General features: G+C 33.3%; 1 protein-coding gene and 1 pseudogene across 2 annotated transcripts; both read right to left on the bottom strand.

Annotated features, from left to right (window-relative positions):
• On the bottom strand, positions 1–27692 carry DBF4 (DBF4-CDC7 kinase regulatory subunit). 2 transcript variants are annotated; one of them, XM_019716349.2, is made up of 12 exons: positions 27367–27692; positions 25924–26096; positions 20321–20500; positions 18684–18734; positions 18134–18203; positions 17846–17922; positions 11717–11753; positions 10870–10915; positions 7464–7592; positions 6874–6988; positions 2866–2990; positions 1–1187 (listed from the first exon to the last, which is right to left on the bottom strand). In XM_019716349.2, exons 1-12 carry the CDS (start codon positions 27410–27412, stop codon positions 206–208), a joined length of 2031 nt encoding a protein of 676 aa, XP_019571908.2. In that variant the 5' UTR covers positions 27413–27692; the 3' UTR covers positions 1–205. The 2 variants fall into 2 exon arrangements, with proteins under 2 accessions (XP_019571908.2, XP_019571914.2); XM_019716355.2 differs by having other exon boundaries at positions 10870–10912; positions 27367–27556.
• LOC109437069 (peptidyl-prolyl cis-trans isomerase A) lies at positions 8617–9549 on the bottom strand (annotated as a pseudogene).
• Positions 27693–27711: the final 19 nt, after the last annotated feature.

Here is a 27711-nt window from a genome sequence, read left to right as displayed (position 1 = left end):
TGCAAAATAAGAGCCGTAAGTTTATTTTACAATTTTTCTATAATAGGTATTCAACTGTGTAGAAAAATGCAAACATCACCTTTATTGTTAACATTTACATTTGGTTCTGTAAACAAAGTTGGCAAAAAGAACCCATAAGAATTTTACACATATTTATATAAATTTCAAAAATATGATCTTCATTGCTTCTGAAAGGCATTTAAGTCTAGAAGCCAGTAAATGTAGAAGTTGAAGGGGAAGAGAAAAACATTGACAACAGATTATTTGAATTTTCCCCTTCCCAAATACCTAAAACATCACATATACCACTGTTTTCGGTGTAGCTTGTGAAACCCAAAAATTCTGACTTCTCTTCACTAGTCTGAAATAAGTCCAGTAGAGATTGTATTGGTGAACTACAAATTCTGTTTTCGTCTTGTGTAATAAGGCATTCAGTTCTTTTCTTATCTAATTCATTTGGTTCTAGATTTTCTTTTATATTTCTTCCTAATATTTTCACTTTCCGACGGATTTTACCAGAAGGTAAATTATCCATAATCTTGCTGTCACATTCATTGGGTTCCTCAGGACGACTTTGGGATGGAGTCTTTGCCTGAATTGTTAGGTGCTCCTGTGAACTGTTTTTTGCTGACAGACCAGAATCATGACCAAATATTGAATGATGATCCTTTTCTTTCAGATCCTTTGCTGGAAGAAGCACAGTATCTGACTTTTGTTTTGGTTGACATTCACTATTATCCATATTAAAATCAGAAACTTGTATAGATGTCTGTAGCCTACATGGACAGTAACCTACCCTTAGTTCTTCTAAGTCATTTTCATTTACAATTGATTTATGTTCACAAACATCAAGAATGCATCCCTGTTCATTTTTATCTGGAGGTAGATGTGTATAATTTTGTTGTATGTCACTTTCAGTTGTATTTAACATGGAACATTTATTAGCTGTTTTCTCATCAAGTCTTCTCAATTCACTTGAAAGGTAGGGGTCATGTTCTGAAATAAACACAAGCTTTTGTTCAGGTTTCTGGGTTTCTTTATATAGGAAACTCTGCTCAGTCACCTGTACATTGTTTTCCCTGAAGTCTTTCTGAGAAATAGGTTGCAATTCTAGCTTTTCTTTTGGTTTAGGCTTTTTCAGGACATTTGCTGTAACAGGAGACAGGGATCCAACACTGTATTTTATTCTTTATAGGAAGAAAAAAGAAAAACAAAATTAAAATAACTGCTATCAAAAATTTCTGAGTAGTTAAAAAACTAGTAAAAATCTTTTAAAACTATTTATGAAAACCATTTAACTTAGATAATATTACAAAAATAGTGAAATCTAAACATTCAAATTTACTTTAGATATTTTAAAGTAATGAAACTTTATAGATATAGCTGAAAACTCCAGTGTACCCTTCTTCCATCCACAATCCTGTCCTGCCTTCCAGAGATAGCCAGCATCTTGAATTTGGTTTTTAAAACTATTTTAACCATATAAACCAAAGAAAGATTATAGCAAAAGGATTTGGGTCTCTTCCTAATTTTTTTATTATCCTGAAAAACTCTAACTTCTACGATTTGATTTACATTAATGTTGTCTCTTCATTTTAGTTAGCAAGTAAAAAATGAGTATTTATTGGGAAACCTAAGGCAGAAGCATTCATTCATTCATTGATTTATATTTAAGTGTAAAATAATTAACATCAAAGTGAATTAGAAACTTGGTATCGTTTTACTTCTAAAGACAACAAATTAGTAATCATTAAGTTTCACACACATATTTGAACTGAAACCCTTTTCTTCATGGAGCCTTTTCTTCATTGATATCCTTAGGCTGCTAGTTTGTATTAGACAACCCTAAATTACATACAAATAGGAAGAAATTTAACCAGCTTACTAATTATGTTTTATGTTATACGTGCTACAGATAACACAGAGAAATATAGAATTCCACTACCCTCTTCAAAACCAGAATGGTTCCTTTTTTATTTTGTTTATACTTTCACTTAAGATTCCTCTCGAACAAATGGAGGATAAAAGAATGTAAAACACTCATCCAACACTCTTTCCTTTAAAGTCCAGAGATGCTTATATGACTTGCCCAGAGAGAAAAGTTGTGCAGATAATAGATAACTGATTATGGAATAACCAATTTACATATTACTAGTTCACAATTTTGCTGCAGTTTAAGTTTTTAAGAAACTCTAAATTTTACAGTAGCCCATATAATTTTAATAGTTGGAAATATAACTCTTCTTCAAATACTGTAATTTAAATCAGTCATAAACAACCATTCTAAATGTTATAAAAAATACGAGATGGTTTAGGAACTATTCTACTTAGTCTTAACAGCAGTTAAGTGGAGCGCTTCTCAAAACTTAAGATTAACTAAAAATTCTAGTGGTTTTTTAGTCCAAGTTTATGGTAAACTTCATGGCCTTAGACCAGAGGCTGACAAACTATATAGCACACGGGTCAAATCTGGTCTGCCCATCTACTTTCTAAATAAAGTTTCATTGGAACACAGCCACTCCCATTCATTTACATACTGTCTGTGCCTTTCATTGTACAATGGCATAGCTGAGTAATTCCAACAGAGGTCTTATGGTTCACAAAGCCTAAAATATTTACTATCTCATTCTTTATTAAAAATGTTTGCCAACTCCCTTCTAGACTATGTTAAGATGACCTTAAAAGTAATCTAAGGTAAGCACTTTCCATACTGGAAGAGGAGGAAAAGAGGAAAAAGAAATCAGTTCTTACCCATATTTACATCCTCAAAATATATATTCCTACTAAGAACAGGAAACTTTGGAATCATTTTTAGTTCAATAGTTTACTATTCTAGAAATTTTAAAACTTAGGCTGATAAATTACCTTTTCTTTTTAGGCACTTCCCTTTCACATTCCACAAAGTCAAAAACTAACTTAGATACAATATCATCAACAACTTGATAGTGATTACTCTGTGCAAAATTTCTGTGTTGCTCAGTTAAAAGATGCTGAAACAAAACAAAACAACATATAAATTATAAAATTATATTTTTTAACGAACAGATACCTTTTTGTTCAGATTCTCTAACATTTACGTGTCCCTAAAATTAGGTTTCTAATAACTACTCCAAAGAAGATATCCTTTACTAGAACTTCAAAGGATGTTAAGAAGTAAGTAAAAACTAAAACTGAAACCACAGTTGATGCTCGAACGATGCAGGGGTTAGGGGTCCCGAACCCATGTAGTGAAAAAATCCACATATAACTTTTGACTCCCCCCAAACTTAACCACACCAGTTGTCCCTCTGTATCTATGGGATACTGGTTCCAGGACTCCCTGTGAATACCAAAATCCCAGAATGCTGATATCCCCTATACAAAATGGCATAGATCAATGCATATACTACACATCCACAGACTCCCAATCTCTGATCAAAAACAGTACAGATATTCATTGAATAAAATCTGCATAAGTGGACTCATGTAGTTCAAACCCGTTTCTTCAAGGGTCGACTGTACTTTGGTTTTCAGTCAAGTACTAATTTGTGGTTTCATTGAACTGAAAACCAATGAGCTATATCAGAAAATAAAGATGGACCTGAAGCTAGTAATAAAAAAAGGAAAAAAAAGAAAAGATGAGAAAAACAACAGTAACTTAATACTTAAGAGTGTGCTAATACTTTGAAAACACTTTTCCCTCTACTACTTTATTTTATTCTTATACAATTACAGCTAAGTAAGTAAGGTAGGGCTTATAAAATAGTCAGTGAATGAAATGTTATAATTTAACAAACAAGAATCCAAAACAAGAATTTATATGGTAGATTAAACAAATGAAGTATAACGAATGCTGTGAAGTATTAAAAAAAGATTCTTAACTAAGGAACACATTTGAGAATGAGCAAATAAATGATCTCAATTACCCCATGCTTACAACAGAGAGTACAGAAGTTATTCTCAATCTTAAGAAATCAAAAACAAAAGTAAACAAGTTCAGTGTACTGGGATGAAACTCACAGGAAACAAAGTTCCTTTGAAATAGGTAGAATCTCCAAGCTAATTCTATCATTTGTCAGCTGATTAGGGAATTATATCTAAAAGCCTTTACCAAGATGATCACGGAAGAGTCTCATTTGTATTTCATATAATTTTAACTTTTGATGATTTGATTGTATTTCCAAAAACGAAATGCTCCAGTTGTCACAAAAAACAGTACAGTTAACCCTTGAATAACTTGGGGGTTAGAAGCACCAAACCCCTGCCAGTCCAAAATCTGCCTACAACTTTGACTCCCTAAAAATACTAATAGCCTATTGTTGACCAGAAGCATTACTGGTAACATAAACAGTCAATTAACACGTATTTTGTATGTTATATGTATTATATACTGTACTTTTACAATAAACTAGACAAAAGAAAGTTATTAAAAATCATAAAGACAAAATACATTTACAGTATATTTGCCGCCTGTTTACAAGATTGTCAGTACCTACATCAATATTGTTTTATATAAAACACTAGATGTTGTATGTATTACTAACAGCAGATATCAAAGATGAAAAGACAATGTGTAAAAGAAATTCAGTTATTTACAGGTATAACAATTCATGCATTGAAAATGAAGTAGCAATATGATTGCTTCAACAGTAGCCTGGCATAACTGATATGATTACTTCATGGTAGTAATCTCCAAAAAAGCTGTCCAGTACATTTATTGAAAAAAATCTGTGTATAAGTGGACCTGTGCAGTTCAAACCTGTGTTGTTCAAAGGTCAACTGTATTCTGGAATATATACGTATTCTCTCTTTGCTTGCAAAATTTACCACATACAAGCTACATGTATGTCTAGTAATGTTAAAGGAAAATGATTAAAATTTAAAAAGAAATATTAACTAAGTTCTGATTCAGTTTCTTCATGTTCTTGGAAGGAAAAATAATTTACTAATTGAAATAAATTAAGAAAAAACAACCTCCAACTTTTGTGTAGGTCCCCATTAACTTCACCTAGTTCTTACTCATCCTGTAAGTATTGATTTAAATGTCACTTTCTCAGTTGAGCCTTCTGTGATCCTCATTCTATGGTAAGTACCCTCATTATCACAATTTCATTTTATACTTTGCTTTTCTGACACTCATACAACTTGCAAATACATGTTTCATATCTATCTTCGTGACACTCATCCCACTTACAAGTACATGCTTTATATCTATCTTTTCTGCCAGACCATAAGATGTACAAGGGTGGGGAACATATTTTCCTTGTTTGTTGCTTAATCTTCAATAATCAACTTTGTTAAATGAATGCTCTGATATAGATGGAACTGAATCACTGTGAAATCACTTTAGATTAAAAAAACAAAAGGGTATTTTTTCATTAGAGACTAAGAAGCATATACGTAAAAAACTGTAAAACAATTTTTTAAAATATCAATCCCAACATCTAATTTTTCTTCTTTGTGGCAACCAGTGACCACGGTTTTCATTTTTCACTTCCAACATTTTCTCAGCATCAAATTAGGATAACAAACTGATATTAATGAAAGTATGCATTCCAGATTATGTTATTCCAACAACAGCAAAGTAAAATCTAAGGACCAATCTATAATTTAAATTTTCTAAATGATTTTTGGGAAGGGGAAATATTTATCAGATAGTTTAGCTTCTGATGAAAAATAATTTTAAACTAATTATATTTTTCTCCTTTATTACATTTTGTTTAAACAAAACAAAAACACACAAAGCACTAACATACTTTGGGTTATAAAACAATCAAACTTCATTTTAGAATCAGAAGACATAGTTTATGAATCAGAAATTTATAAATATTATTTTTTCTCCCTAACTTTTCATCATACCATCTTCTCCAAAAACAAAGAACCCAAAAAAATCTATCTACTATTTTAAAAGTTAACAATTCAAATTATAACAACTAACATTTAATAAGCAAAGTGCCAGGAACTGTCCAAGATCACACAGATAAGAAGCCAGGATTCAAACTTGGGCAGCCTGGATCCAAAGCTTTTTTTTTTTTTTTTTAAATATCAGTTTACAAACTATAATAGTTGCCATCTTTTTTAACTTTCTCTTCATCCCATACATCCTATCCTTCCAACTGTTATTTTTCTCTTTCTGCTACTTAAAAGAATTCTACTTTCTTATCATTCTCCCATTATATCATATGCTTGTTTTTTAATTGCTCAGGCCTGACATATTAGTCACCCTTGACTCATCTTCTCTCACTCCAACATCAAATCCACTAGAAAGTCCTCTTGGTCCCACTTTTAAATTATATCCACAATAGGACCATGTTGCATGACTTCCACTACCACCACTTAGTCCAAGCTACCATAATCTATTATTCAATCACATCAATCAGTTTAACTTAGCATTTTTGCATTGTTTATTTCAATATCCACAAGTCTTGTTCCCTTACTTCTCTCAAATCTCTCCTCAAGTTATCACCTTATCAGTTAGAAATTCCTTGTCTAGTCTAAATAAATAGTGACATCCCTATTCTTGCTTTATATTTTCTAATAGCACTGATATAATGTTCTCTATATATTCTTTATTATTCTTTTATACTATGGTTACCTATCTGTCATCCCCCCCTTCCATAGAGTGCAGTCTCCATAAAAGTAGGGAATTGGTCTCTTTGTTCACTGCTGTTCTCCCAGAGCAGTGATATGTACATAGTAGATGCACAATAAATATTTGTTGAATAAATAAATAAAAATGACTTTTCAATATACATTTCCCCACTTTGGGTTCTTAAAATTTCAGATAATTCCATCAAAGAAATATATACTACTTAATAATTTATCAAGTTGTAAACCAGTCAGATATTTATAGTTTTAGAAATATCAACCCCCTAAATGTAAAATCACATTTACAGTTTCGAGATCTTCATATTTTTGCAAGCAACATTCACAATATCCTTTTTTTTTCTTCTCTTTCAACTGGAGTTCAATTGGGATTCCACCACATTTATCGCCATCCATTTGGATTCTGATAGAAATATATGGTAAAATAATTAACTACTGAACATAAGGAATAATTTTAAAAATTTAGTCTCCTATCAAACGGAATCTACCATAATTTGTACAGAGATTTATATCAACAAATTCTTTTAACCATGTATCTTTTTAAAAAATTGAGAAGCAAACTAAGAATGTATTCTGGAGAATATTTCAGATCGCTTAAGAAAAACAACGTATTTTAATTTTTTGCAAATACTTTCAAGCCCTCCCCACCCCAATCTATAAGTGTTTAACTATTATACACTTAAAAGTAATTCAAATCTAGCAAAGGGACAATGAAAATATGGAGGGGGAAACCATAATATTGATCATACACATTCTCTCTCTCTCTCTTTCTCTCTCTCTCTCTCTCTCTCTCTCTCTCTCTCTCCCATCCACCATGGCATTAAATGATTTTAATGTTTGTTTACAAACACAAAAAAGTACATAAAGGTTAAACCAACCTTAGTTTAACCTGGGTTTGCTTTTGGATGCTAGATGGCTTATCTACATCAAATGGACTGGAGGGCTTCTGAACAGAGTAATTTATAAAAGGCATATTGGTCAGCTGAAGATAAAATGGTCTATAAACTCTAAAAGAATAAAAAGAAAAATACATGAGATTCTTTATGATGAAAAAAAACATGTTTGAAGTTTTATATTTCAAAATCAAGTAATTAATCTAGAATCTGATAAACAACAGAAATCAGTTAGGCTTCCCTTTCCATTTCTAAGACCTAATTTTTTTTAACATTAAAAAAATTTTTTTTGAATTATGGTAGAACACACATAACAAAATTTACTATCTTAACTGTTTGTAAGTATACAGTTCAGTCATATTCAGTACATTCACAATGTTTTGCAATCATTAATACTGCCCATCTCCAGATTCTTTTCATCTTGCAAAACAGAAACTCTGTATATTAAACAATAACTCCCCGTTCTCCCTTTCCCACCAGCTTCTAACAACCACAATTCCACTTTGTCTCTATGAATTTGGTGATTCTAGGCACCTCATTAAGTGGAATCATACAGTATTTTCCCTCTTAATTCACTCAGTATAATATCCTCAAGGTTCATCTATGTTGTAGCATGTGTCAAAATTTCATTCCTTTTTAAAGTTGAACATTCCATTCTAAGTACATTATCCATCTGTTAACATGGGGGTTGCTTCTGCCTCTTGGCTACTGTGAATACTGCTGCTGTGAATATGTGCATGTATCTCTTCGAGACCCTGATTTCAATTATCTGGATATATACCCAAAAGTGGAATTGCTGGGTCATATGGTAGTTTTATTTTTAATTTTTTGAGGGAACTCCACACTTTTTTCCATAGGGGACGTATCATTTTACAATCCTACCAACAATGCACAAGGATTCCAATTTCTCTACATCCTCACCAACACTTGTTATTTTCTGCTGTTTTGATAGTTGCCATGGGTGTGAGATGAAAGTCTCTCATGCAGTGCTGATATGCATTTCTCTGATGATAAATGATGTTGACCATTTTTTCATATGCCTGTTGGCAATTTGTGTATCTCTGGAGAAACGTCAAGTCTTTTTTTTAATCGGGTCGTTTGATTTTCTGTTGTTGACTATATTAACACCTTATTAAATATATGATTTGCAAATATCTTCTTCCATTCCATGGGATGTCTCTTTACTCTGTTGTGGCCTTTTGTGCACAGAAATTTATAATTTTGATGTAGTCCAATTTATCTTTTATTTTGTTTAGCTTTTATTTCATAATCATAAACTTAACTCTGCAACCCAGCTAGATTTGGGGGGGGGGGCAAGGAAAATATGGAACCCAATGAACTGCAGCGAGAACACAATGATTATGGGGTTTTCTGAGCAGATGGGGTGAAGGGTGCTCTCCCAAGCTACAGAAGTAATGGTCTGGTGGTTAAGATAAAACAAGTCAAATTTACCAGAGTAGCCCAGAGTCAGCAATGGTGCTCTTGCCGCTTTGCCATTCCTGGACCCAAAGTGTACCATGGCCTCCACAATACTCATGCTGAAGACCATAAGCTTGCTATCCAACCACTCAGTCTTGGCAGTGCAGGTGAAACGCGAAACTGTTTGTACTGGGTCCAGGATTTGCCATGGAAAACATGCAAGGACCCATCTGCGTCAGGATGAAATTGTCATCATCAAATTTCTCTCTATAGATACACTTGCCACCTGTGCAATTATGGCGTGTGAAGTCACCTCCCTGACACATAAATCCTGGAATAATTGTCTGAAAGCAGGAACCTTTATAACCAAATCCTTTTTCCCCAGTGCTCAGGGCATGAAAGCTTTCTTGCTGTCTTTACAAACAGCTCCAAGGAGACAGGGCCCAAGGGCTCACTACTGACAGTGATGTCAAAACATGGTGGGGTTGACCACAGCTAAGTGTGGGCGGCTCCCGGAGGCACCTGGAAAGCCCATTTCTTTTATCTTTTGTTGCTTGGGCTTTTGGTGTCATACCTAAGAAAGCACTGCCAAATCTAATGTCTTAAAGCATTGCCCCTATGCTTTTTCCCAGGAGTTTTATAGTTTTACATGGTTTCCCCGAAAATAAGACTTACCCGGACAATCAGCTCTACTGTGTCTTTTGGAGCAAAAATTAATAAGACCGGGTATAATATAATACCGGGTCTTATGTAAGACTGGATATGATATGATATATGATACCAGGTCTTATATTAATTTTTGCTCCAAAAGACGCATTAGAGGTGATTGCCTGGCTAAGTCTTATTTTCGGGAAAACACGATAGGTCTTTGATCCATTTTGAGTTAATTTTATATATGGTATAAAGTTAGGGTCCAACTTCATTCTCTACATGTGGATATCTACTTTTCCCAATACCATTTGTTGAAAACACTGTCCTTCTCCACTGAATGATCTTGGCATCCTTGTCAACAATCTTTTGACCATAAATGTAAAGATTTCTGGGCTCTTTATTCTAGTCCACTGGTCTCTATGTAAGTCTTTATGTCAGTACCAAACTGTTTTGATGACTGTAGCTTTGTAGTAAGTTTTGATATCAGAAAGTGTAGAACTCCAATTCTGTTCTTCTTTATAAAGATTGTTTTGGGTGTTCAGGGTCCCGTGAAATTCCATATGAATTTTAGGATGGATTTTTCTCTTTTCGCAAAAAAAGTCACTGGGATTTTGATAGGGATTGCCTTGAATCTGTAGCTCATCACTGGGTACTACTGACATCTTAACAACACGAAGCCTTCAAATCCATGAGCATGGGATGTCTTTCCATTTATTGGCATCTTCTCTTAGCCTGATTTTGAATTGTATTTTTTTCCCCACAGTAACACATTTCATAAAAAGAAACATTCAACACCTCAATAAGTACCCAAGAGAATCACATATGTCTAAATGAGTAACTGGAAAGTCAAGAGAAAAATAATCTGATTTTCCCATGCCCAATTAATTTACCCATATCTTAATCTTCATTAAGATTATTCTACAAAACGTCAGAATGAGTTTAGGAAAACCACCATTTAAATGTTATACTTAGATTTTTTTATTTCCAAATAGTACCTAATAATTTATTTTTCCGAAATGTGGAAGTAATCAAATAGTAGTTATAAACCATATGGTACTGCATTTACCCAGACAATGGTTATCTGAAATACTAAAAAAAAATGAGTTGGTCTTATGACTGTTCTATAATAGATATTTCAAGGAATTATTATTTACAACATATTGAAACTAAATTCAGTACTTGAACACAAATTAATTAATGCTACTTTCTGTAACTTGTGCCACATGCCTACGTATCAGTATAACAGTATTAATGGAGCTACCTTAGTTAATTTTTCTCTCTCATATTGTATTTAAATTAGAGATTAAACATGGATACTTACTGGCTCTCATCTTCCACCTTTACAAAAGGCTTTTTGAGTCTACCTGCTTGAGAACATACAAAACGTTTTATTAGATACTTACACATCCAGGATTTTTTTTTTTTTAAGACAAAAATACTCTGGCTAGAAAAACCCCAACTATGTATCCATTATCCTTTCATTTCAATGAGACGTTTTAGCCTCAGGTGAAGTATTTTTACAGTACCAACTCACTCCAAAATAACAGAAACTCTGTCTATATTCTGAGATTCTTAAACTAAATGGATCCTTCAAAGTGTCTATGAATAGAATTCAGAAGGATCGAGAGCTAAAAAAGGAAAAAAAATTCAACTTTCATTTTCACTAATCTCTAACTGAAATTTAACATTTCCTTCAATTATGCACACACGCAACAGGATCACAGTAGCATTACCAGTCCCTATAATTTTGCTACCAATTAAAACAGGTATTTTGATGTCACTTTCATTATTACAGATATCTCAAAGCATCATTTATGCTCATCACTTCAAAATTACAGTAATAATTAGAATCACTGTTAGAACTTGATTTTAATGTGTAATAAAAGTAGGTACATCATTTTTCATTATTAAAAATATTCTGATAACTGAATTCCAATAATTGATTTTCTTAGCAATCTAGTAATTTTTTAAAAAATGTTTTAAAAAACATTCTGAGAAGGGGTTCATAGGCTTCACCAGATTTCCACAGGGGCCCATGTTCTAAAAAAAGACTAGGAACTACTGGAGTCATTTAAAGGTTGTTTACATGATTTTCAAGGAGATTTTTAAATGATATGTTCTATTTTCTAAAGTAAACAAAACACATTTAAGGATATCAAAATACTTACTTCTTGCTTTCTGTGTGCCAATACCTACTCTTTTCCCCTAAAAATAAAATAGATACAGTGAAAATACTGGGTTTGAAAGTACAGAGAAAATAGCTACTATAGTTGTGCTTAAATTCCTCAAGATAAAAAAATTAAAAAATCGCATAGGGAAAGAACTACATAAAGGGCTGATTATTGTGGCTTTGTGGGGGGGAAAAGAGAAAAACTTGTCCTTTAAAATCAACGCAACCAAAGATATGAAAGGAAACAATCATTCAAGAATTAAAGATCTCAATCACTGGAATGGAATTCAGTAATACAAGCTCTCTTTACAATACATGCAACTATAATAGTACCTTCCATTCTAGCTATAATTGTTGTTGTCTTCACAGAAAGAAATCAACCAATAAAGAAAGGTATAGTTAATGAAATAATCTACAAATAGTTATATAAATTATTTTTATGCCTTCTTCAGCAAAACCTTTGTGATAAACAAAAGAATTATTAAAAATGTATTACAGTCTGTCAATTATAGTCAAGATAGAATACATTCAATATGGTTAATCAATCCCACTGATTACAACTAAAATCTCTGGACAAAATACAATAAGCAACTACTTGCAGACTGAAAAGTAAATGAAGACAGGCATATTGTGGAAGTAAAAACTTAAAGGCTACATTTAAGGGAGTAAATTCTCACCCCCTCCCCCACATCTTTTGTCTTTCAATGTTGCCTTAAGGATGGACCTACAGTTATGGTGTTGGCAGCAACAGTGGAGATTATGGCTAAAACTCTTAAACAAACCCCATCTTTCTGGCTAGAAAAAACCAGGAAGAGGCTCTTGCAGCCCAAAGAATACAAAAAGTATTATTTCTTCTTTCTTTTCTCCTACAGTATTGCCCTGATGGTGGGCACCAGTTATGAAACCACAGTTGCAAAAGTGCACAGTCAGCTAAAACTGAGACACCCCTGACTTCCTGACCAGAGAACTACTAGGAAAAGGTCCATTGCAGACTAGAGTGAAGGAGAAACTGCAGAGAGAATCAAGCTAAAGAAGGGGATTCCTAGACCCCTATATAAAAACCCTCCTAAGTACCAGGCTTAACTCTAAGCTGCATATATGCTAAGTAAGGACAGACCCAAAGCTGCAAAGCAAAGGCTTTGAAAATGGAGCTAAGATTCAAACCACTGACCAAGTCTTGGACTAACCTACAAGTGATGCATGTATAGAACAGAAAGCTGGATACAAGTCTTTGAAAAATGAAACTGAGATTAGAACTGCCACCTACAGGAACTGCGACAGAATTGACAGTTTGAACAAAACTGGATGATCGCCTGCTAAAATGACAGCAACAACAAAATCAGCATTCTTCACTGTATTATAATACATCTGAAGTCTATACAACAAAACATTAAACATTATATAGTCAAAAATTGTTTAACATATTAAGGACCAGGAACACATGGTCAATTCTTGAGGGAAAAAGACAATCAGCTGCCACCCTCAAGATTATTTCTAATGTCAGAATTATAAGAAAAAAGACTTTATTGTAAAGGGAAACATACTTAAAATGAGTTGGAAAGATACATGTCCTCAGCAGAGAACAAACCACAATAAAGAATCAAATGGAAATTGTAGAACTGACAAATATAGAATTCACTGCATTTCACTTCACAGCGTGAAGTGTTAGTGAACTTGAATAAAAATCTTCAATTAGATGAACAGAGAAAAAACACTGAAAAAACAATGAACAGAGCCTCAGGAAACCAAAAAGCACCTTATATTCTAGCTATAATTAGTATAAAAAGGTCTAACAGTGTTACTGGAGTTGTAGAAAGAGAGAACGATGAAGAAAAAAAATTTTAACAAGTAACTGAAATTTTCCATACATAAATTTACAGATTCAAGAAGCTCAGTGAACAGCAAACAGAATAATCTCAAAGTAAACCATGCCTAATCCTGTTACAACTGAACTGCTGAAAACCAAAGATAAAGAAAACATCTTGAAAGCATAGAGAAAAATGACACACCACATAAAAGAACAATAATTCAAATGACTGCAGATTTCTTATCAGGATCCACGTAAGACAGAATACAATTAATTGTAGAACAATTGTAAAGTGCTGAAATAAAGAATTTTTGATTCCTAATTCTTTATCCAGTGAAAATATCTTGCAGGAATGAAGGTGAAATAAAAATTCTCACGTGGAGTAAAAGAACCAGAATTCACTGCCAATAACCTGCTCTTTAAAAATGCTAAAGGGAGTTCTTCAGGCTAAAGGAAAAGAGTATCAGAGGGAAACCTGGGTTTTCAGGGATGAAGAGCAAAAGGAAGGATACACATTTGGGTAACTATTTTTCTCCTCTTAAGTTCTTTAAAACATGAATTTTTCCAAGCAAAATGGATAACACTGTGTGGTGGATTTTGTAATATATGCAGATGTAATAAAATAACCATACCATAAAGATTGTTGGGAGAGGGTAAAAAGGCTCAAAAAGTTTTAGGGCTTTTACATTTTATTAGAAACGGGTAAAATATTAATTCCAAACAGACTGTGAAAGGTTACATATGTACATTTTAAATCCTGTAGCAACCACTAAAACAAAACAAAAAAGAAATATAGCCAAAAAGCCAACGGATAAAAATTTTCAAACAATTTGAAAGGTGGTAGGAAAGGAGAAACAGAGGAAAATATAGAGAGCATCAACATAAAACTATTAGCATATTGACAGGCCTAAATTCAGTGACATCAATAATTAAGCAGAAATCACTAAAACATACTTATTAAAGGAGACTGCCAGATTTGATAAAAAAGACAACTTTTTACTGTTTACCAAACACCAATTTTAAACATAAAGACATAGATATCTTAAAAGTAAAAGGAATAAAAAAGATATATCATGCAAACACGAATGAAAGGAAGCCAGAGTGACTGTATCAGACAGAGCAAATTTCTGAACAAGGAATACTAACAGGGACAGAGAGGAACATTATAATGATAAAAAGGTCAATTCACCAAGACGACATAAAATTATTAGACGTGTACACACGTCAAGGTTCAAAATACATGAATCAGAAACTATCATAGAACTAGAAGGTTCAAAATATATGAATCAGAAACTATCATAAAACTGGAAGGAAAAATAAATCAATCCGCATTTATACTTGGCAACTTCAATACTTTCCTTTAATACTTACGAACATTCTTGTAATCAACTTGACAATTTAGACACAACGTACAAATTCCTTGTAAAATACAAACTACCAAAGCACATTCAAGAAGAAATAAACAACCTGAGTTTCCTCTAATAATAAAGAAACTGAATTCATATTTGAGAATTTTCCAACAAAGAAAATCCCAGGCCTAGATAACCTCACTGGTAAATTCTGCCAACATTTACGAAGTAAAACTGACTCTACAAAAACATATCTGGAAAATAGAATTGGAAATACATCCCAGCATTTTATGAGGGCAGCATTAACTTGACACTAAAACCAAAGACATCAAAAGAAAAAGACAACCAATATTCCTCATGCATATATATGCCAAAAATCCTCAACAAAATAAGTTTCAGGTAAACTGAGGGGAAAAAACCTCAAAGCACTTTTAAAAAGTAGTGGAGCAAAATATATTTATCCAACTTACAATCTAATAAGAGTATTTATGAGAATGTAATTAGTATGTTAAAATTTACATGTATTATTTAGTGTTCATAAGCTTTATATATGTCCATTCAAGACTCATAAATATATCTTTCTTAAAAAGTTTTATGTTTCACTACTTGGCAAACCAAAAATATTTCAGAAACATTTTTTTCTCACATACAAAAAAAATTTCAAGTATTAGAAATCAAGTTGACCAATTATGCATCATGGATTGTTTGGTATTTGGTGTTCCTATCCTTTTTATTTGGGGAGAAATGTAAGATCTCTTTTCACAGCTATTTGTCACAGCTTTTTATTGTTTCCCTAGTGCCAGGCACACAATAGGCACTATTTGTTGAATATTGAATGGATAATGGAGGTTACTTATGTAAACAAAACCCAGTGTTGAAAAAGATAAGACATGATCTGAACCCTCACGGAGCTTATATTAAATTCAAGCCATTGTTTAGGCACTGAAACCTCTTAAAAAATATGGTGATGGAAAAAGAACTGACTCTGGGTGGTGAACACACAATGTGATATAGATGATGTATTACAGAACTATACACCTGAAATCTATGTAACTTTACTAACAATTGTCACCCCAATAAATTGTAATTAAAAGAATAAAAAGAAACCTGTTAAAAAATATCTTTCAAATCTTCTGCCCCACTTCTGTTACTACCTTAAGGAGGCCTTTAACATTTCTCCTTATTACTGACATAACATCCCAGAATACTTTGTAAACTGTGGACTGTGACCTATTAGCAGGCTGTAAAATCAATTTAGAGAGTTGCAATCAGTTTTTAAAAATAAAACAGAGTACTATAGAAATATGGGCATGAATCACATTAATAATTAAATATTGTTTCATGAAATTTGTTTCAGATGTACTTATTTACGTGTGTAGACTTGATATGTGTGTGTATTCAGAGCCCATAAATGTCCTTTTGCATTTAAATTTTCATCCATTTACTTCTATATACAATCCAAAACAATCTGCAAAGTACATTAGCATATTTCAATAAAGGACTACCCACCTATCATTCTGCAAAAATTTGGGAATAGCTGATTGGAATTTTTTTTTACTTATAAATAAGATATCTAATAAAGTATTAGTAGTTTTAGTTAAATACTAAGCAAATTATCTGTTGCTTTCTGGAAATTACTCAAATCTTATATAAATTAAGTATTTATTAAAAATGTGAAGTTCACAATGACTTTATGAATCTTTGTATATAACATGCATATATTGCGTAATCATGATGCAAATATGTTTCTTACTGAAAATTGTGTTCAAGAGATTCTAGTCTTGCCAGCAACTATTCTTTACTGGCAACCAGAGGATCTTTCCAAATTGCCCATCCAACCAGTTACTCTCCTATTAATATCTCTCATTAATTTTCTAAACCCTTCAAGATATAATTTAACTCCTTTATAGTGTACAGTTTCCTTTATACTAGCTGAACTTGCTAATTTTTCTAACTTCATTTCTTGTCATTCTCTCACTCAATAATCAAAGTTTTATTATAATAGAGAAAATTTCCAAAACACGCCATCCTACTTATGACTTCGTCTTTGTATGTTCTTCTGTAATGTTTATTTTCCTTTTATAGTCATTTAAGAATTGAGTGAAGAAAAAGCAGACTGTAAAAGAATGCTCTAAGAGAAAAACCATGAGAAAGCTAAGAGGTAACAGAAGTTCCAGAAGAAAATAGGTGAGTTCGAAAAGGAAATGGATAATAGCTGAAAGACCCAATATGACTGGCTTTAAAAAGTGTTAACTTGATGTGGCAATTGGTCAGTGGTTTTATACAGGTTGAAGAGTGAATGGAAAGCATAAATATGGAGATTTGAGAAGACTGGATAGTAGTTAGGTAGGGACATGAAATCAAGGAAGGTTTTATTGTACAGTATTTGTTTCGAAAGATGGAAGAGGACTGATTATGTATACAGGCTTCAAAGAGGAAGCTAGTAAAAAGGGAAAGGACTGAAGATATGAGAACATTAGGTCTAACAGACTGAAATATCCAATGTCTTTGTTTAACAAATATTTTGAGGTTAAGCCAGATAATCATACTATACAAGATTCTGCTATACCACAACCTACAACAGTTGAAAAGTTAAGTATATTTCCTGTTTATGTTCACCAAAGAAATATATTTTTCATATTAAGAAGTTCTCATGTAATAGGATAACTGGTGTTTTCCTTCAGAATGAATAACAGTATCTGGCAAAGCAAAAGCAGCAGCAAGCAAACAAGAGAAGAATCAAAACTATGCTACCATCCCAGGAACAACTTTTACCTCAGAGTAAATCCTAAAGTTAAATGATACACAACAATTTAATCAAATAACAGAAACATGCACACAGTACACAGGCTTATCCCTAGGATATTCTGGCAATAATATTTTCCACTTGGCAAGAAAAATCTACAGATATGTAAACAAAAAACCAAATTTGATCACTTTCTTTAATTAAAAATTAAGGAAAATAACATACCACATCTCTTACAGAAGTGCTTGATTTCTTGAGTAAATACAATTCTTTTTTCTTTTGTTCAATGTAGTACCTAATGTCTTTATTAAAAGAAAGAAGGGTTTAAGATTAGCACTTTTACTTTTGGCATTAAATTGCCTTTTTTTTTTTTAATTGTACTAAATTTACATGAAAGAATTATTTACAGGTATCTCTTGCTATCAGAATTCTCACTATGTTAAGTTTGGAACCAAGGGACAGAGATGGCTACTTGTAAGAAATATTGTCCAAAAACAATTATAAAATCCTTACCATCAATATGAAGAATTTTTACTCCCCACGATAAGGCATTTGATAATACACTACTTGAAGGAATAAAGTCCTGTAAAAAAAAAAAAAAAAAAGTTTGATACTTTTTCTAGGAAATTACTATTTTAAATGAGTTAATTTAAAAATAATCTGAAGCTTAATGTAACTGTAGGGTCAGAAAACAGACCCTATAGTTACAACAGCAATGAGGACATCAGCTTTTTCTTTTGGAAGTTCAAAAATCAATCCTGCTTAATATATTCCCAAATTCTTGACAATGCACACTGTAGCCTTAAAGTTAATAGTTTCAATAAATTATTCCATTTAAAAATTGAAAAATGCCACGTTTCAGAATTCTCCAGTAATATTTAAAAAGGCCACAAGATGGAGATGTTTCTTCATGAAAAGTAGATTCTGTTCTTTGTAAAATGATACATGCTGATATTTAGGTTTTTCCTATTAAAAATGAGGAACGATTTCAAGAACATCTCTATTTTCCACTTGTGTGCTAATAACAGAATATACACTGTGAAATTTTTAAATTCTTACTTACGTGGTCCTTGATAGCTTTTTCAACTAATAATTTTCCTCTGCTCAAACACACCTATAAAAGACCAGAAAACGATCAAACAGAAAGTTATAACATAGTGCCTCTGAAGAAGTTAAAAAGATAAAAGAGCTAAATACATAAAATTTATACATTTTAATATAAATGTGAAACTTAAAATAGATAACATTTACTTGTTCAAGCCTTAATGATTATCATCACCAAAATAAATATATGGTAAAAAGTGGTTTTCTTAGGGTCTTTGTAATAAGCTGTCCTGTTAAGAAGTCTGTCTACAACCTGAAACTAGATAGATTGATAAATAAATAAATAAATAAATAAATAAATAAGAAGTTTGTCTTTTCGGGTGAAGCAACTAATTTCAATTGAACGAGACCCACGATTCGTTCTTTAGTAAATTCTCTTCAATATGAAAAATAAAATAGCTAGGTTCCTCTGAAATTGTCTATAATTAAATAGTAAGTTACATCTTGGTTTTTCCTTTAAACTGAAGATCTAAGAATATGAATAAACTATATATAGTTTTTACATGGTATTTCATTTTTTAAACAAAACACTAGGAAAAGAAGTAAAAATGCTATGAGCAACAATTAATTTGGAACTAGTCACTGGTGTATAATCTATTTCTTTCCTCCAATAAAGCATTAATTGAAAGAATGAGTCTTCCTTGGTCTCCTCTACTTTCACTTGACTTTTTTCTTCCACATATTTATGTCTTTTTTCAAGTGATACCTCTTATGTAACTCATTTATTTTGTTTCTCCCTGCTATTTTTCCTGCTTTCCAAATGGCTACAGTAGATAAATTGAGGATACTTAAAAATAATGTAATTGTATTTCAATAAAAAATGAGATAAACAGAAATAAAAAAAATGAGATAAACATTTTTCAATTTCTTCACCTCTCTACACCCAATCAAATCAGTTTAATTTACCCTTCTTTGTACCTTTCAATTTATTGGCAATGGAATGCTAGGGATATGTCAGTAATTCTAGATGAGGAGTTGGCAAACTTTTCCTGTGAAGGGCCAGACATTACATGTTTTAGGCTCTGCAGGCCATGTTATGTAGTCTTTGCGGTAAGTATCCAATTATGCCTTTACATCAGAAAAGCAACCAATCAATACATAAAAGAATGGGTATGGCTATCGGCCAATAAAACTTTATTTATGGACAATGAAATTTGAATTTCATATAATTTCTACTTGTCACAAGATATTCTTCTTTTGATTTCCCCCCAACCATTTGAAAATGTAAAAACCATGCTTAGCTTGCAGGCTGTAAAATATAAGCAGCATGTTGGATTAGGCCCTGCTCTGAAACAAACAAAAAGGTTTCCATTTTTTCTTTAAAACAATGATGCACTGTTACTTTTTAGTTGTAAATTACTCTAAAAAATAAAAGTCATCCTTAAATGCAAGGGTATATTTTAGGAATCAGAGTGTAACTACACAAGTACCATTAGAAGAAAAACTACCTTTCCAACCTCATTAAGGACTGGAAAGCCACAATGCAGATATTGTCCTACCTAAGTGAATTCTGCTGCCAGCCTGATCTGGAAAATCATGAGATCCTCAGGTTATAGAGACTCTCTGAGAGTTTCACAGCATATTTAAGAGACTTACTGAATCTGGAGACTTAAATGAACTTCCATCATGGCTGGGATGAGGTGAAGTGGTTTCTGCATTATATGTAGATTCTGGACTTGGTACAGGAGAAATTCGACCAAAGGTTTGTGCAAATTTAGCTTCCTTTTTATTGGAAATAAGATAACTAATATCTTTGCTGAGAAATTCTTCAACACGCTAAAGGAAAACAAAGTATTTTTAAGTAAGTCACATAAACCATAAACTGTTTCATATGCTAAGCTCAGGTAAAATGACAATTTGATGCATTTTAATATTTTGTAAATTGGTAGTTTTTATACCATATGCTTTCAAACACAGAGCTCTGAGGAAGTACTATGGAAGTTCCAATAACAACACAAGAGCATGTGCCCGATTAATTTAATCCACATTAACAACCCCATGATACTAATTATTATCCACATTTTGTGGAGAAGAAAACTGAAGAGAAAACTGAAGAAGTAACTTGCTTGAGGTTACACCAGTAGTAACAGAATTTGAACACAGGTATTCTGATCCAAGCCCATGCTTTAAAGCAGTACTGTCCAGTAGAACTTACCGCAATGAAGGAAATGTTCTTTATCAGCACTACCCAGTATGATAGCAACTTGCCACTTGAGGCTACTGAGTACTTGAAATGTAACTTAAAGAGACTAAGCAACTGAATTTTAAATTTTCTTTAATTCTATCTTAAACTTAAATAACCACATAAGGCTTAGGGCTATCGTAATGGACAGCACAGTTCAAAGTCATAAAGTTATAACATCTTCCAGTAAGACTTCAACTATGGGAAGGAGGGAACCCTTACTCTTAAAATTGTAAGACTGAAGAAAAATTTCCATACTAAACTGTTTGAAAATCACTACCTTAAGTGCCTGAATTTATAAACACATATACCAAAGTCATTATTATTGAAGATCACTCCCATCCACAGGCAGGAAAATTAAACTAAGTAGAAATGAATACTATTACTCATTAACTATTTAGACTTCTAAAATATTTTAGTTCTAATTTCTACAGGATCTCACATTATGAATGGGGATAATAAAAAAAGCAAAGTATGTAACAGATGAGTTAATTTCATCTAAGCATTAAGCAGAAATTTGCTGCTAAGACCATTGGCCCCCTTGGTTAAATACAAACCACTACTTCCTTTTTTTCCCTCTTCTGAGCAACATTTTCATTAACCAGTAAATAAAGTATCCACATTTATTTATTCCAGGAATTACAAACTCAAATGCCTACGAGGGCCAGCACATCAAATACTTCCTTCGTTTTCATAAATATGTGGCCCTAGCACTGCCAGAGGTTCCAATTTTTCAAGAGAAGCCCAATATCCTATATGGTTTTTAAAATTAGGATATGTATACCATGAAATTTACCATTTTAACCATTTTTAGGTGTACAATTCAGTGGCAATAAATACTTGACTTGTACATTATAATGCTGTACAACCTCACCACTATTTCCAGTACTTTTTCATCATTCCAAGATGAAACTCTGTACACATTAGATAAGTACATTCTCCCCGCCCCTCTTTTAATACCTTCTTTCTGTTTCTATGAATTTGCCTATTCTAGGTATCTCATGTAAGAAGAATCCTACATCTATCCTTTTGTGTCTGGCTTATTTCACTTAGTACAATGTTTTCAAGGTTCATCCATATTGTAGGATAGGTAAGAATTTCATTCCTTTTCAAGGTTGAATGATATTCCACTGTAGGTATGCACATTTTGTTTATCCGTTCATTCCTTAGTAACATTTGGGTTGCTTCCACCTTTTGGCTATTGTGAATGCTATGAACATGGGTATACAAATATCTCTCAAGACCCTGCTTTCAATTCTTTTAGGTATATACCCAGAAGAAAATGCTTGGTCTTATGGTAATTCTATTTTTAATTTTTTGAGGAATGACCATACTGTTTACCATGGCAATTGCACCATTTTACAATCTCACCAGTAGTGATTTGGGTTCATTTCCTCACACCCTCACCCACACTTATTTCTTGATAGTGACGAGCCTAATGGATGTGAGGTGGTATCTCATGTGGTTGTAATTTGTATTTCCCTAATAATTACAGATGTTGAGCATCTTTTCATGTGCTTATTGGCCATTTACAGATCTTCTTTGGAGAAATGTCCATTCAAGTCCTTTGCTCATTTCTTAATCAGGTTATTTTTTGTTGTTGAGTTGTAGGAGTTCTTTATGTATCCTAGATACTAATTCCTTATCGGATATATGATTTGCAAATTATTTTTTTCTCCCATTCTGTGGGTTGTCTTTTCACCCTCTTGGTAGTGCCCTTTGATGCATAAAACCTTCTTTTTTATGAAGTACAATTCATCTATTTTTTCATTTGTTGCCTGTGCTTTTGGTATCATATCCAAGGAATCAACATCAAATCCAATGTCATTAAGATTTTTCCCTATATATTCCTCTAAGAGTTTAATGGTTCTTTTGCATGTGGATATCGTTTTTCTGAGCATCAACTGTTGAAAAGATTGTCGTTTCCCCACTGGTCTTGGCATCCTTGTTGAAAAGCAACTGACCACATATGTGAGGGTTGATTTCTGGGCTCTCTATTATGTTGCATTGGTCTTTGCTTGCCCTTATGCTCGTATCACACATTTCCTTTGGTTTTCCATTTCCTATAGCTGGAGTTATAACTCTTTAATAGTGAATAAAATGTTGACTATAATTTCGCCCCAATAATATTGTTTCTTGCCATTTCCCCCATCTAAATCCCAAGCTCAAGTCATATAACATTGGTAGTTGCTCAAACAAACCACAGACATATTATTTTAAATATGTTCTTTCCTCTACTTAGTTTGCCCATTCTTCCTGGTGGTATATTCCTACTAGGTTTTCAAGCTCAAATTTTACCTGTGCTATATGCTATGATTTTTAAAGGCAGAATTAATCATTTCCATCTCTATATTCTAATGGCAATTTCTACATAATTTCTGTTAAAGCATTGACAATGCTATACTGTAAATTATTTCTTTAGGTGTCTGATGTTCCTGTAGACTGAGAATTCCTAGAGGACTAAACTATCTCTTACTTATTTTTGCATCCCCAGCATCTAAAATAGTGCTGGCATATGGGAGACACCAGGGGAATAATTCTTTAATGAATCTCCACATGCCCAAATCATAATATTCTTCAAAGCTGAGTTCAAATTGTGTCTGCACAATAGCCTCCAAAATTTCTCACTTCAAAGTAATACCTCCCTCTTCTTAACATTCTATGTTGTATTACAATTAATTGCATCCTAGCTGAGGGCAGAATGGACGTCAGATTTATTTTTAAATCTACCAAACAACTTAATACAATTCTCTGTACTATTGACTTAGTTTTATCATGGTCAATTAGCTATTGTTATTTTCTGATTACTCAGTGTCACAATGAACATCAAACAAGTCAAGTTCATGACAGGGCAAGGTATCTCCCCTTAGATCTCTATTCTCTTCCAACTGCCTTATTTTAGCCCAAAATGTTTAGACATGGACCTAAATATGACTGGCTCCATGTCCTTTTTGGATGGTTTTATAACGGCTACTTTCCTTGGCACAATTAAAGATATTTCTCCATTATGTCAGACTTCACTGCTGTGCTTTCTGTGGTGGAATTTGTCAGAAGTACACTGTCCAGATAAATGGTGTATTAAGAAGTTTTCATTAATATTAGAGAAAATGCATAAAGTGAACAATTAAAAAAAGGACAACAATGGTAATAATCTTGATTAAAATAAATTACAAAAGAATAAAGGGCCTAAGTAATACTAAAAATTAAGTAATACTAAGTATAATCTTTCAAGGAATAACTATTCAATGAAATAGTTCTTAAAGTTGAATCTTACAACTTTTCAATTAGTGTCTAGAGGTCTAAGTTCCTTTATTGTTCACTAGGAGATCTTCAGTCTTTTTCAGCAACAGAAATGGTAATGCGCTAGGGTGAGAAATCAGGACATCACTGAATATACTCACTGGAAAGATACTGTGAGGGGGAGATCAAAATTTGATTAAAAATTTTTAAAAAGAAATTAAAGAATAAAGTTAACAAATCAAATTCACTTAAAAATTAACAGCTTGGTTGGGTAAAGTCTGTAAACTTATACCCTTAATATTCTCCTCGCTTTTGCTGGTCTACTTCAAACAATTTTAGGATAAAAATTTGAAGTGTATAAACTAAAAAGTCTCTATTAACTAAAGCATAAGTCAATTCAAACTTTGTTTCTTGCAAATGCCTCAGAAAATGATGTGGGGAGGAGAGGGGAAAAAATGGGGCAGAGCAAGCAGTCCCTGCACTAGCTTCTATACTGTTTTATCTAGAGCAGTTTTACTGGCTTTACACACTGGACTTCTGAATATGATTTTGTTTGAAGGATTCCACTGCTAAAAACACATATCTAAAATCACTGATTGAGATCAGAAGGATTAATGGGTTATTCACCATATTCACCAAAGCTGGAAACTGTTATCAGATAGCTTCTTTGTAGCCATTAATTGTTAGAGAAACCAAATGGTGCAGTTACATGTTAGCCTGGGAATTAGGAAGCTAAGCCTACCACAGGCCAGTCATTTAACTTCTCTGGACCTTTCAGAGCTTGAGTTCTAAAATGAAGGTGTACTCAAAGTCTAAGGTCCATAACACATTAAGACGCTCCTGATAGGTGGTACAGTTAGTATGGTGGCAGGCCTACAAAACATGACCTTTCAGAATGCAGTCATATGGTCATGATATGTGCTACTACTATTACAGGTGTGTGACAACATTTTAAGGAAATGAATAGCAAAAGAGTAGAATGGCTTTTCAAAGATAGACAAGTAAAATATCACAATAAACAATTCCAAGAAACCTGCAGAACCTGTTATATTCTGCAAATTTCTATTCTAGGAATGACTGGATCTGTTCAAATTATTCAAAGATATTAATCTTGACAAACTCAAAATGCAGCAGAAACATTTTAAACAAGAATAATTAGGAAATAAATTAATAAAATCTTAACCGTGGTTGCCAAAATTTACTTAATATTAACCTTAACCCTAAGAAAAGCTTAAAATTTTACCCAAATTTTCTAATTCCTAATCATTTACTCATTGTATAAAGTAGGAAAGAAGTAGTAGGTGTTTCCATATTCCCAATCCAAAATTCTGTTCCCTTAATGAAATGCATTCTGTTGAGACTATCAGTCAAGAGCAATTTAAACCTTTAGGTTTTTCTTGTTCTGTAAATAACATTCTTATTGTTATGCTAATCCAGGCAAATTTATGTAGCTGCCCAATAATCATAATCCAGTAGTTCTTGCTGTCTGGAAGCATTCCAACATTACAATACGGCATTTAGCAGTTCCACCAGGACAAGGGATTCTCACGTCTCACACTTTATGAACTTTACACTAAACTAATAATCACAGAAAACTGAAAGTTTTGTCAGGCTACAAAAGGTTAAAACATAAAACAGATGGTTTTTCATTGATGATATACAACCGATAAGCTCCGTGCTTATATAAATTTTACAAAATGAAAAATTTAAATGATCACATACTATGAAGTACTAGTTACAAATCATTCATTTTTTGTCCTCTATGGTTTTGACTTACCCCTCCCAGATCCTTAATGTCCTTTTGCAGTTTTTCAGATATGGTGACAGAAGGTAAGTCAATGTAAAATACTTTCCCCCAGAGTGGCTTATATTTGGATTTTTCTGATTTGTTATCAGTTTTCAGAGATTTCAAAGATGGTCTGTTTTTTTCATTTTTGACTTGGATTCCACCTATTGTTTAAAAAATTTAGAATTACATCATGTTTTCTGCAGACAGAAATTTTTACTGTTTTACAAATATTTCTTTATACAATAATATCACAGAGGGGAAAATCTTTATCCTACCAATGTATGTCATTAACATTTTAGTGTATTTCTTTGTAGTACCATTAGGATAATGGCAAATTCCCTATATATTTTAACAGATACTGTACTGTAAAATAATTATTGTTCACAGACAATAGTTGAATCTGTAGGAAATATTCATACGTTTATGTTTTATGTATATAAAACGTTACTGAAAATTTTTCCTCTTTAGGATGTAAACTCCATGGGGTACTTACACAACAAATATTTCTGGGGCATCTGCCATTCTGGTGAACACTCAAAACTTGGCTTAAAATATTAAAACACTTAGCAAGAAAACTGTTACCCAGAATGTTCTAATCCTCAAAGGTTCCCCACTGCTCAAGGTTTAGTTTCATATAGTTACTAATACATAGTTACTTTGTCTATATTTTAATAACTAAATGGTCCATTTGAAGAACCAAATCACCGTTCATTTCATTATTTCCTTTGAAAACAGACCTGAGATCCATTCAACAACGGCTTTAAAAATTAACTTTTAGAATACTGGTCAGAAGTTGGAGGTTACTATATATGTGTGTGTGTGTGTATACATATATATACATACATATACACACACACATATACACACACATAATATACAAGTTAAAAAGGAAAGCTTAGAGGCTGGAATATTTTACCAAATTAAGTGACTGAAAATTGAAGTTTTTGTTCTGTTTGTCTATAATGTTGAAAACAGCAACGGGATGTTTGAAATACAAATACTTTCTCTCAACTTTATGAGAGAACATAGAATAAGACCAAAAAGCCACCCACAGCCACCCAATTTGATCGTGAAGCACATCTGCTTTTAAACTGAGAATCGAGCTGCAGCCTGAGCGGGAGTCGCAGTATCAGTGGGAGCTCCGGTGAGTTCCCGGGTCCGCACATTGTTGTCTAGTTTAACAACCTACCGCACCACCTGGAATTTGGCGGCCGCAGCGGAAGCGTGGAGACAGCAAGGGGCCAGGCCGGGATCCATTCCCTTTTTGAGGCAAAACCCTGAACCGATCCCTCCTTCAGGCCACAGAGAAGAGCGCACAAGCCAGAAAAGAAAAAAAACAAGGACCCAAAAGAACAACTCTGAAGAATCAATGGTGGAACCACGGGGGAGAAAAGGATTAAAGGGACTGCAGGCGGAGGAGGGACTTCATACCCTGGAAATGTCCTTTGCTGTGGATCCTCATGGCTCCGGAGTTCATGGCAGCCGCCCGGCGCCTACATGCTGGGTCCGGAGAGATTGTCGCGCCGGGCGGCCGAGAGAACACGACTCCTCCAGGCCCGTTGAGGGCCAGTCGCCTCTGCCCTTCCGCGGAGTACCACACCCACGCCGTGCAGACACCGCGTCCGCCTGCCGAATTTCCGGGTCCAGATCCGGCTTCAAGGCGCGGCGGAGGAAGGGGCAAAGCACAAACGAGTGGGTTGCGGCGGTTGAAGATTTGAAAACGCGTCACGCGGCCGCGGCGCCTATACGCGCGCCCCGCCCCCTCTCACGCCGCGC

Source organism: Rhinolophus sinicus, linkage group LG09 (assembly GCF_036562045.2).
Source record: "Rhinolophus sinicus isolate RSC01 linkage group LG09, ASM3656204v1, whole genome shotgun sequence".
Taxonomy (NCBI): domain Eukaryota; kingdom Metazoa; phylum Chordata; class Mammalia; order Chiroptera; family Rhinolophidae; genus Rhinolophus; species Rhinolophus sinicus.
Note: the sequence above shows the minus strand (reverse complement) of the source record. Positions and strands in the feature narration are given on the sequence as shown.

Coding starts and splice junctions, on each gene's coding strand:
- DBF4 (XM_019716349.2), bottom strand. CDS start 27,412: ATGAACTCCGGAGCCATGAGGATCCACAGCAAAGGACATTTCCAGG. Junction 26,097..27,366: donor CAGCAAAGGACATTTCCAGG/GTATGAAGTCCC, acceptor TTTAAACAATAG/GTGGAATCCAAGTCAAAAAT. Junction 10,916..11,716: donor TGGCACACAGAAAGCAAGAA/GTAAGTATTTTG, acceptor TATGTTCTCAAG/CAGGTAGACTCAAAAAGCCT.